Genomic DNA, 12,818 nt, shown 5'->3' with positions numbered 1-12,818 from the left:
TGGACCATAAAGGTTTGGATTTCGCTTGTATAGGAAAGTGTGAAATCGTCACGGTTTTGACTGTGAGCATAAACAACATAAATCACTTTAGCAAGCAGTCATTGTGATATCTTCTGGCAACAGCTACGATTGTTTACAGTGTGAAAAGTTCCATCATCTCATCTTGCCTGAGAACATGGAAGAACAAGAGCAACAAAAGAGTAATAGAAAACAGAGTTATCAGCACTGTCCCTACACTACAGCTCTCACTATTTATAACATTCATTTTGACACCGATAAAAGTGATCCCGACAGTTTGAAGCAAATGCTGAATAAATCTAATATTCAGCTGTTTTATTTATCTTTTAATAGTGTATGCAGCAATAAACATGTCAGGTACATTGATATCACCAAATGTCAGCATCCTTCAATTCTGTTCAAAAAATACTTGCAAGACTAAAGAACATAAGAACATAAGAAATAGGAACAGGAGTAGGCCATACGGTCCCTCAAACCTGCTCCGCCATTCAATAAGATTATGGCTGATCTGATCATGGACTCAACTCCACTTCCCTGCCTGCTCCCCATAACCCCTTATCCCCTTATCCCCTAAAGCAAAAATATTTCTTTGTTTGTGGTTACCTCCTAGGTAGGTTTCTGAATTAAGTTTATTGCAAGATCTGTTTGTTTATCTTTCTCCTTTTGTCTCAAAGTTGTCAAGAAATTAGAACAAAAGAACAGATAATTGGGTACCAGATTAGTTTTCCTAGCTGTGCTGTGACTAGAACCACAAATGCATAGACATTAAAATGACTCTATGAGCTGAGAACACTCTCAGTCTCATCCCCTATATTTGAAGGGCTGTTCATTAATAAGCAAACAGCATGATAGTGTAGTGTACCTGAGGGATACTGCGCCAGGTCCATAGATCTCTCTCACAGCTGCCAGGTCAGCTTCAAGCTGTGGGTGCTTGTGTAGTTCACCGTCATAGTTACCCTGAAATCACAAACATAACTGAGTTAATCTGCACTGAACATTATAAGTACACCAAGTGACAAGATGTCATCATTGCCTGAACACATGTAACCAAGAAGGCAAACAGTATTCTTATTTCTAAAGACTATTCTGGCTTGAAAGGATATCATGGGTGCCTGAGATGACTCGCGGTGGGCACCACTCCACTTTTGGGGTGACCAGAATGCAGAATTACCATTTAAAGCTCTTGTGCAGTTTTCTTGTTTCTGAAAGGGTTAAAGTTGTTGCAGGTGGCATATATTTCACTTATCAACACACATTTAGAAGGATGGGAGAAGACCATCCCATCCATCAAGGTTGTCTGCGACAGGTATGGTGCAGCCACGTACACCACTGACTAGGGCCTCCAAGTCATACTCAGGAGAGAGGCAAAAAAAGTAAATAAACATGAAGCCAAGTTAGGAAGCACCATGCGAAACCTCTCTCTAAGGCCCCAAGTTTCGGGCCGCGCCGAAAACGGCGCACCTCCGAGCTGCACGCCTGTTCTTTGCGCCTAAAAGTGCGCGAGAAAAGAACTGCCACATTCTCCGGCTCCTCGGAGCTCGATCTGTGCTTGGCGCGGCGCACTCTTCACAGCGGGGGGGGGGGGGGGGGGCGGAGCCAAACACTCGCGCCGATTCTTTAAGTAGTGGGGGGCGGGTCCAATTTAAATGAGCCAACGTGGTGCCGGCAACCCTGCGCGTGTGCGTTGGAGCGTGCGCACATGCGCAGTGTCAAACAAACATTGGCACTCGGCCATTTTTAAAAGGACTGGAGAAAAAGTGAAGATTTGTCTCTTGGACCCCTGCAAAGGCTTGTAATTTAATTTTTGTGATATTTCTGTGTGTGAGGGAGTGCTTTTAGCAGCACTGTTGAATAAATCACTGTTGAAATCAGTGAGTTCAGCTTTTCACTGCTAAACTTGCAGAACCGGTGCTGCATTGATGCATGCAAATTAAGGACTGTGTGTTTTGAGAAATAAGAGTGCCAATTCAACTTTGCAATGGATCAACATCCACCAAGAACAAAGAATTTCTTACATGAGGAAGTAGAGATATTAGTCAACGTAATTGAGCAGAGATGGCAGGAGCTAGATACCAGCAACAGAGGTCGCATAAAAGTGCCACCAAAAGAAATGAAGAAACGCTGGAACCAAGTTGCAGAAGATTACTGCGCAGTGGTGCATACCATGAGATCTGGAAGCCAGTGTAAAAAGAAATGGCACGACCTTGGTCAAGTAGTTAGTGTAAGTAATATTTTCCATTTTTAATTTAATCGTAATTGTAACCTGGCTATCTGTATGTCCCACCTTGCAGACTGACACACTGTGTAAAAAGTTATATTTTACTCTTTGCAGAAGAAATTGGCCCACAACAAAAGGAAGGCAACTCGGACAGGAGGAGGCGTGCCCAATCTGCATCCACTGACACCCTTGGAACAAATGATGAGTCGTACATGGAGAAAAGCAATCGGTACAGCACAAGCTGGGCCCGCACGCGAGGAAGAGGGTAAGTCCTGAAAATGCATCGTGGCCCTTTAAATCAACCTGCTGCCTAACCTGCTATGTGTGAGAGTACTCATGCCACCCATCCGGCCCCCTCCCTTGCTGTTAAGCATTTGACTGTTCTGATGTATTTTGCAGAACATGATGATGATGATGACGATGATGACGATGCTGCTGCTGCCAACCCTGAGGATCCTGAGGGTACAGAACAAGAACCAGTACAACCAGCTGCGGACGAACCAGACTGGATGATGGCAGCAGTGACTGAAATGTCTGCAGGGGAGAGCTTCCAATTTAATGTTTATGAGCCCCCATCAAGGGGCATCAGAGTTTCAACCCCTAGCATAGGTCTTGGTTCCATCTTTCATGCTTTTGCTTCCGATGTTGCGGGTCCCAGTGGTGCTGCTGGTATAATGCAGCATTCTACAGTCAGTGCACTACCGTCCCAGCCTGCGCCTCCCTCTCGCATAGGTTCTGGTTCCCCCTACTATGATTTTGATTCTGACGCTTCGGGTCCCAGTGTTGCTGCTGATATCATGGAGCAGTTTACACCCATTCGTTCAACATCCCAGCCCACGGCTCGCACTCGAGTGCTGTCGTCTGGAACACCGAGCGCCCCACCATCCCATGTCGAGCCTCTCTCTCTAGTTCTGCCGTCTACAACACAGAGCGTCCTACCGTTCCAGCCCGAGCCTCTCCCTCTAGTTCTGCCGTCTGCAAAACAGAGCATCCCACCATTCCAGCCCAAGCCTCTCCCTCCAGTTCAGCCGTCTGGAACACAGAGCGTCCCACAGTCCCAGCCCGCGCCTCCCTGTGTAGTGGTGCTGCTTGCAACACCAAGCATCCCACCGTCCGTGCCCGTGCCTCCCAGTGTAGTGGTGCCACGAGGCAGACCCAGGCAGAGGAGAAGGAGATTGGAGACACGCTCTCCTGAGATGCAGCGTGCAACAGATGCGACTCAGGTTGTGGCATTGGGTATGGAGACCAATGAGCTTACCCGATCGCTCATCGGTGGCGTCAGTGCAGTGGGTGAAGAGTTGACGGTCCTGACGGGAGAAATAGCAGTAATGACACGGGAACTTAGGGAGGGAATGTCCGAGGGAGTGCAATCGACGGCACAGGCCATCAGGGAGGGCATGCAAATTACAACACAGGCCATTAGGGAGGCATGCAAGTGTCGGCACAGGCCGTCAGGGAGGGCCTGGTTGAGGTAGCTGCTGCAATAAGGGCACACAGCCCGGCCAATCAAATGACACCCCCATGAGGAAGTGAACATTTACTGAGATATGGATGAGACATGGTTGCAGCCTTTCTTTGCTGCTTTTGTTCTTGTTCTTGATGTAGCTGTAGTAGCGTTTTTCAAATTGAAATTGTTTTGTAAGTTTTGTAACTTTACAACTTATAAGGGATCTTATGGTTTTTAAGTGATCTTATAGTGTAAATGCTCTCACATTTTTTTGTATCTTATTTAATTTTGCACCTAATAAGTGATCTTGAAGTTTAAGTGTTCTTCAGAGTGTAAGATTTTTCACATTTAAACTGTTTTGTAAGTTTTGTAACTTTACAACTTATAAGGGATCTTATGGTTTTTAAGTGATCTTATAGTGTAAATGCTCTCACATTTTTTTGTATCTTATTTAATTTTGCACCTACAAAGTGATCCTGAAGTTTAAGTGTTCTTCAGAGTGTAAGATTTTTCACAATGAAACTGTTTTGTAAGTTTTGTAAATTTACAACATATAAGTGATCTCAGGGTTTTCAAGTGATCTTATAGTGTAAATGCTCTCACATTCTGTAAATTATTTAATTTTGCATCTAAAAAGTGATCTTGAAGTGTAAGTGATCTTAGAGTGTAAAATTTTTCACATAGAAAGTGTTTTGTAATTTTTGTAACTTTACAAGTTTATAAGTGATCTTAAAGTTTTTAAGTGATCTTCAAGAGTCATATTAAAAAGTATAGTTTGATACAACAAATATTTTATTAGAGTGACGTTAACTTTTCAATAAAATATTTTTTCATTAAAACTGTTTCATGTTCCATTAACACAACACAACGTAGGAACAACTGCAAAGAATAAACATGTCCATACGCAAAAGTGGTCACAGAGCCCTCAGGCATCAGTAGTTGAAGCGTTCACGGATGAGCTGCTGGCGCAAGGCTCGAGCAATCGTTAAAGGGGCACGATGGATGGCCCTCCTCCGACCTCGTGCTTCGGCATCAGGCACTTGCATGCTTTCCTGATCGTCGTTATCATCCACATCCTGGTCTTCCGTAATACTATCATTATGCACTGGACCCTCACGTAAGTCTTCTGGTTCCACTACCAGCTCCTGCTGCCTCATGATGGCTAAGTTATGAAGCATGCAGCACACAACAGTGAAGTGACCGACAATCTGAGGAGAGTATAGCAACTGTCCTCCGGAATGGTCCAGGCATCGGAATCGCTGTTTCAATATGCCAATGGTCCTCTCAATAATTCTGCGTGTCGCAATGTGCGCCATGTTGTATTGACGGTCAGCTTCTGTCCGTGTCACACGTAGGGGCTTCATGAGCCAGGTGGTCAGGCCGTACCCTTTGTCTCCCAGTAGCCAGCTCTGCCATTCTGGCTGCTGCTCAAATATGTCAGATATAACGCTATCGCGTAGGATGAACGCATCGTGGGTGCTGCCAGGGTATCTCGCATCGACTGACATGATTCGCTGCTTGTCGTCACACACAAGCTGCACATTGATAGAGTGGAAACCTTTCCTATTTCGGTACTGCTCAGAATCCTCCACAGGTGCTCGCAAGGCTATGTGGGTACAATCAATGCAGCCCTGTACCTTTGGGAAGCCGGCAATCCTGAAGAAGCCCACAGTTCTCTCATGGATCGCTTGTGCGGTCATTGGGAAACTGATGAAGTCATTCCTTCGCGCATACAGTGCAGCCGTGACCTGGTAAATGCAGGCATGTAATGCACGTTGAGAGATGGCACACACATCTCCAGTTGTAGCCTGAAACGATCCAGAGGCATAGAAAGAAAGTGCATCTGTTACCTTCACTGCAACAGACAGGGCAGTTGGCGTTCTGCTTCTGGGCTGCAAATCTGCTCTCACCATATCACAGATCTCAGTGACAACTTCTCTGCGAAAACACAGCCTTTTCACATAATCAGCCTCGCTCATGTCCAGGTACGAGCGCCTGGCTTGATATTGTCGACGTGGGTAAGGTCTCCTACCCATCAACCTACGGGCTATGACGTTCCTGGTGCGGTGAGCTCTAATCAATTCTCTCCTATGCAGTGAATTGATGGCGAACCATTGCATAATACGTGGTGTTGACAATGCAGCACCCATTCTGCAAATTTAAGTATAAAACTGTCTATGTGGCTGCCTCTTCCTGTCCAAATGGCCTTAGTCCCCCTCACAGCTTGAAGGCTGCTGCTGTATCTTCGGCTGCCGTCGAGCCACTGACGCTGCCCTTAAAGCGTGGGTTGATTCTTTGCGGCCAGCCACTAAGAGAATGAAGGCCTGCCTCAAGCACCGCAGCTCAGCTCGAAGGCTGCTTGGGGCTGCCGTCGAGACACTGACGCCACACCCTGCCTGTCTCCAACATGAAAGGCCTGCCTGAAGCACAGCAGCTCGAAAGCTGCTGCTGTTTCACACAGGTAGGAACATAGTTTATTTAATCTTTTCTTTGCTTATAAATTTTTATTCAGGTTGGATTTATTTGTATAATATTTGTATAAGTATAACTAAGGATTGATTGTAGAATTTAATGACTTCCCTTCCCCCGCCTCCCCCCCCCACCTCATTCCCTATGCCTAATTTGTAACCTGCGCCTGATTTTCTAAAGTGTAGACAAGGTTTTTTCGAGCGTACAAAAATCTTCACTACTCCATTCTAAGTTAGTTTGGAGTAAGTTTTCACTGCCGAAACTTTGAAAACAGGCGTAAGTGGCCAGACACGCCCCCTTTTGAAAAAAAAATTCTGTTCCAAAATGAAACTGTTCTAACTGACTAGAACTGGAGCAAACTAAATGCCGAGAATTCAAATTTCTAAGATACTCTGTTCTCCACCAGTTGCTCCAAAAAATCAGGAGCAACTCAGGCCGAAACTTGGCCCCTAAGTGTCTAACTATATAGTATAACTAGAACAGAATAGCTGCCTGTGGCATTCAGTGTTGCCAGTGGCACTGGTTAATAAAATTGCATTTATATAGCGCCTTTCATGGCCTCAGGATGTCTCAAAGTGCGTACGGCCAATGAAGTACTTTTGAAGTAGTCAATATTTTGATGTAGGAAACATGGCAGCCAATTTATGCACAGCAAAGTCCCACAAACAGCAATGTGGTAATGACCAGATAATCTACTTTTAAGTGTAGGTGTTAGGTAAAGCTCCAGGTCACTGGGAGTAATTTCTAAATTATTCTAATCCCACTATTCTGCATCTCACTCTCCATAACTGAAAATATCCTCCGTTCTCAGAAACTTGTCTAATTCCCGTTTGAAGGACAGTAGGGAAATCTTGTACACCATTTAATTCCCTGGCTGTAAGGAAGATATTTTCATGGATGGAAAATTATGAAGGTTACATATTTGAATTCTTGAATGGCCCTGACCGCAGGATTCGGGACAGGGTCGCTGGTGGCCCGAATCGCAACCCACTGCACTCCCAAGAATTTCATGCTGCAGGTAATTTGTATTTTTTAATCAAATATGATCAAAACCAGTAATCAATTTAAATTGAAACAGTTTTATGTAAACTTTGTTGGGGTCACTCTTTAATTTTTTAAATCTGTGTTTCAACCATCTAGAGAATAGATGTCAATCATGATCGCACATCCTCCTATAAATATCTATGCAGATGATACAGATGATACATTCCCCCTCATATCCTGCCACATCCAATCATGAATGATGGTGGAGAATTAAACAACTAACGGGAGGAGGAGGCTCCATGAATATCCCATTCTTAATGATGGTGGAGCCCAGCACACAAGTGCAAAAGACAAGGCTGAAGGGCTTGGAACCATCTACAGCCAGAAGTGCTGAGTGGATAACCCATATCGGCCTCCTCCTGAGGTCCCCACCATCACAGAAGCTAGCCATCAGCCCAGGTATGTCCTGTGCACAAAAAGCAGGACAAATCCAATCCGGCCAATTACTGCCTCATCAGTCTAATCTCAATCATCAGCAAATTAATAGAAGGTGTCATCGATACTGGTATTAAGCAGCAATTACTCACCAATAACCTCACTGATGCTCAGTTTGGGTTCCGCCAGGACCACTCAGCTCCAGACCTCATTACAGCCTTGGTCCAAACATGGACAAAAGAGCTAAATTCCAAAGGTGAGGTGAGAGCGGTTGCCCTTGACATTAAAGTAGCATTTCACCGAGTGTGGCATCAAGAAGCCCTAGTAAAATTGAAGTCAATGGGAATCAGGGGTAAAACTCTCCACTGGCTGGAGTCATACCTAGCAGAAAGGAAGATGGTTGTGGTTGTTGGAGGCCAATCAGCCCAGCCCCAGGACATCGCTGCAGGAGTTCTTCAGGGCAGTGTCCCAGGTCCAACCATCTTCAGCTGCTTCAGCAATGAACTTCCCTCCATCATAAAGGCAGGTGGGGATGTTCGTTGATGATTGCACAGTGTTCAGTTCCATTCGCAGCTCCTCAGAAAATAAACCAGTCCATGCCCTCATGCAGCAAGATCTGGACGACATTCCGCCTTGGGCTAATAAATGGCAACTAACATTCGCGCCACAAAACTGCCAGGCAATGACTATTTCCAACAAGCGAGTGTCTAACCACCTCACCTTGATATTCAAAAGCATTACCATCGCCAAATCCCCGACCATCAACATCTCGGGGTCACCACTGACCAGAAACTTAACTGCACCAGCCACATAAATTACTGTGGCAACAAGATCGGGTCAGAGGCTGGATATTCTGCAGCAAGTGTCTCACCTCCTGACTCCCCAAAGCCTTTCCACCTTCTAAAAGGCACAAATCAAGAGTGTGATGGAATACACTCCACTAACTTGGATGAGTTCAGCTCCAACAAAAGTCAATAGGCTCGACACCATCCAGGACAAAGCAGGCCGCTTGATTGGCATCCCATCCACCAGCTTAAACATTCACTGCCTCCACCACTGGTGCACCGTGGCTGCAGTGTGCACCATCTATAAGATGCACTGCAGTAAATCGCCACAGTTTCTTCAGCAGCACCTCTTAAACCCACGACCTCTACCACAGAGAAGGACAAGGCCAGTAGGCGCTTGGGAACACCATCTCCTGTAAGTTCCCTGCTGGAATAAAATCCTGAAACTCCTTCCCTGATAGTACTGTGGGAGTACCTTCACCAAAAGGACTGCAATGGTTCAAGAAGGTGGCTCACCACCACCTTCTTCAGGGCAATTAGGGATGGGCAATAAATGCTGGCGTTGCCAGCGATGCCCACATCACGGAATGAATGAAAAACATTATTGAGTATGGGGATATTAGAAGATTGTTCTCACTATATTAATATTAATATTCTGAATAAGCCTTGTCCAGTATATTGAATATTACCATGTTTTCAAAGCCAAAGGTATTTTGCACCTATTTTATTTTAAAGGGAAATTTCTTCAATTAAAGGTGTATTGGTAAATTTTTTTTGTCTGTTTACAAACTCAAAACTCAGTGGCGCCAAAATTGAGCCCTACCCGAAACGGGGCTTACCTACCATTTTTGAAAGTTTCTCGCTGCCCCAGTTCATGGGGCGCAGATACCGGAGAAATGCACATCTTTGTTTTTTTTTGGCTCGGGGCGGTGTTCCGGTTGGCTGCGGGGCAAAAGTGCCCTTGTAGCGGGTCTGCCGCCCCGACCAGTCGTCAACGCATCACTGATAATGTCAATGCATCGCTGATGATGTCAGTGCATTGCTGATGATGTCAGCACGATGCGGTCGGACCAATTCACGCTGATGCATCACAACGTCTCTCCCCTTCAGTTGAAGGGGATGGCCGCTGTGAACTCTGCAGCCACTTCAGTGGCAAACACTAAGGATGTTTTCGGTTGGGCCAGCAGCCTGGCATGCAAGACGGATGTAATATATATAACTCCATCTGTGGACTCCTGTGCCAGTGCTGTTTATAATAAAGGGAACAGGTCACCTGACTGGTGAGATCCGGTATGTTCTTCCATCTTAAGGCTGTATTTGTTTCTGTGAGCACCTGAAAATATAACAATGGTGACGAAGATGGATTTATCGGGAAAAAGAAGCTGAAATTTTTGTTGGTAGAGGATTCGGCCAACCGACAGAGACTTTGTGAGCTTCTCTGTTTTGATTAACAGCTACAAATCCAAGATAAATTACAAGCACTCGTGTTTGAACTGCCAGAGTACAGATGGCTGTGTTTATAGGAATAATAGGGTGTTTGGGGGAGTTTCAACGTGACTGAAAGTTTCAGAGCATATGTGGAGCGACTAGAAATGTTTTTCACTGCAAATAATATCATCGTAGTCCCCAATGATGAAAGCCATAACCAGGTGGTGTTGGAACGACAAAGGGCTATTTTCTTAACTAAAGCAGGGCCAAGATGTATGAAACCTTGAAAAATTTTCTTGTGCCTGTCAAGACAAAGGACACAACTCTGAAGCAGATAAAACAGCACTACAGCCCTGAGCCCCTGGAAATTGCTGAAAGTTATCGTTTCGAAATACGAGATCAGTTAACCGAAGAAAATATCAGTGCGTACATTGTAGCATTAAAAAAGCTATCCATTCACTGTAATTTCGAAACTTTCAGTACCGAGCATTGCGTGACCGCTTTGTTTGTGGGATGAAAAATGATGCGATCAGAAGAAAGTTATTGACAACTCCTAATTTGACTTTTGAGTTAACTTGTCAGACAGCTATGTCAATGAACATGGCCGACCAATATTCCAGAGAATTTCATACTATTTTCAGTCATCAGACAACCGAGGTGAATCACGTGCAGTTTAAAAGTAAAAGGCAGTTGGGCCCCAAAGTCTCAGAAACTGGCAATAGTAACAGAGCATTGAAGTCCTGCTATCAGTGCCTGGGACAACATATTGCTCAAAGTTGTCCATATGTGAAGGCAGAGTGTTTCCTCTGCAGGAAAACTGGGCATCTTGCAAAGGCATGCCAACTGATGTGTAAACCAGCTTTCAAAGCTATGAGTAGAAATCCCCAGAGACTATATAGCATGGAAAAAAAACAACAGGATGAGGAGATGTTAGAGCTAAACATCATCAGGAGCACGAGGTTAACTAACAGCGATTCAAAAAGTATCATAATCCATATAGATGTTGCAGGAACCAAGATACCCATGGAAATCGACACTGGTGCACCCAGTGTAGTACTGGAGCCCCTATACCTCGACAAATTGCGTGATTTCCCATTGGAGAAATCCAAGATAGAGCTGTGAGGCTACTCGGGAGAGAACATTCCTGTGGTAGGTCGTACCACCGTACCGGTGAAATACAAGGATCAATTTCAGATCTTTCCTCTATTAGTAGTGGCAGGAGACAAGCCTGCGTTACTAGGAAAAAATTGATTGGGATCACTGAAGCTGGATTGGAGTGAGATTTTTCATGTTAAAACGAGATTTGTATCAAAGGACGATGTCATCAAGAATTATCTGAAGGTGTTCTGAGACACAGGCTGTTATGTAATGATGTGTGTATCGTCCCAGTACCTTAAATGTAATGTAAGTACTATGCCACACCACAGAGGACGCTGCGGTGGGAAACCCTGGTAGTACCTGTAACAAGGACTATATAAGGGTGACCACCACACCTGGGAGGCACTCTGGAGCTGAACAATAAAGGACGAAGGTCACAGCAGTTAGACTTACACCAGACCGTGTGGAGTTAGTGATTTGTGTGCTACATACGCCACACAGGCAGTCCGATCCAAGGCTCAAGGCGAGTGTGAGGGTACAGAAGGATGCTAGATCAGTTTACTGCAAGCCACGTTCCGTACCATATGCACTCAAGGAGAAAGTTGAGCAAAAAGTCAAAAGACTAGAGACTGAGAACATTATTTCTAAGATAGATCTATGTAATTGGGCTACACCCATTGTTGTTGTACCTAAGTCCGATGGTAAGGTAAGATTGTGTGGTGATTATAAAGTAACCGTGAACCAGGTTCGAGAGGGTAATGTCCCCAATACATTGCCAAATGTAGAAGATTTGTTCATAACACTGACAAGTGGTCAGATCTTCTCAAAGTTGGATCTTATGAATGCCTACTTACAGCTTGAACTAGATGAGGATTCCAAGTCATGCTTGACTATAAATACTCATGTAGGCCTATATCAATTTAATAGGCTACCATTTGGAGAGTCTTCTGCCCCTGCCATGTTCCCAGGGTGATGAACCAGATTTTGCAAGATATTGAAGGGGTAGTATGTTATTTCGAAGCACAGAGTACGAGTGTCTGCTCACAAGTGTGAGTTATTTCAAAACTCCGTGGAGTACTTAGGGCACAGAGTTGACAAAAATGGTTTACATCCAACCAAGGGAAAGCTGGATGCAATCAGAAATGTACCCACTCCCAACAATGTCACTGAACCTCGATCATTTTTGGGTCTTTTAAACTATTATGGGAAGTTCCTACTAAATTTGGCTACAGTATTACATCCACTGAATGAACTATTGAAAAAACAGGTCCCTCAGAAGTGGTCAGAAGAATGTGACACAGCATTCAAGGAGTGTAAAAGCAAATTGGTAGAGAGCACCATGTTAGTTCACTATGACATATCTAAGGAGATCAAGCTAGCATGGATGCCTCTCCATATGGAGTTGAGGCAGTGATCTCTCATGTATTACATAGTGGGGAGGAGAGACCAATTGCTTTTGCTTCACGCACTCTCACTGCCAGTGAGCGTAATTGTGCGCAAATCGAAAAGGAAGCTTTGGCATTAATTTTTAGGGTCAAGAAGTTCCACAAATACTTGTATCGTCGTAAGTTTACCATCGTCACAGACCATAAGCCCCTGACTGCAATCCACCATCCAAAGTCCCCAGTTCTAAAATTAGCTGCAGCCTGAATGCAGAGATGGGATTTGATTTTATCAGCATATATATATATTGAATACAGACGATCAGCTGATCACAGTAATGCTGATGCTATGTCTAGATTGCCTTCCCCATCACAAGTTACATCCAATAGGGAAGAAGTGTTTTATTTTTCATACATTGATGAACTGCCAGTCACAGCTGAAGAGATTGGTAGAGCAACCAAACGTGACCCAGTAATGTCAAAGCTGTATGATTATATTGCAAATGGATGGCCAAACCAGGTAACAGACAAAGATATTCATCCATTCTTCATTC

At 44.5% G+C, this 12,818-nt stretch overlaps 1 protein-coding gene across 1 annotated transcript in view; it reads right to left on the bottom strand.

The window, feature by feature from the left end:
* The window catches only part of parp8 (poly (ADP-ribose) polymerase family, member 8), a 616,987-nt gene that overhangs the window by 294,251 nt on the left and 309,918 nt on the right, over positions 1-12,818 (bottom strand). The window contains exon 7 of the mRNA XM_070862515.1: positions 881-975. Coding sequence (XP_070718616.1) covers positions 881-975 — 95 coding nt within the window. The remainder of the gene's footprint in view (positions 1-880; positions 976-12,818) is intronic.

Source organism: Pristiophorus japonicus, chromosome 2, assembly GCF_044704955.1.
Source record: "Pristiophorus japonicus isolate sPriJap1 chromosome 2, sPriJap1.hap1, whole genome shotgun sequence".
Taxonomy (NCBI): Eukaryota; Metazoa; Chordata; class Chondrichthyes; family Pristiophoridae; genus Pristiophorus; species Pristiophorus japonicus.
The sequence above is the reverse complement of the archived record's forward strand: the minus strand, read 5'-3'. Positions and strand labels throughout refer to the sequence as shown.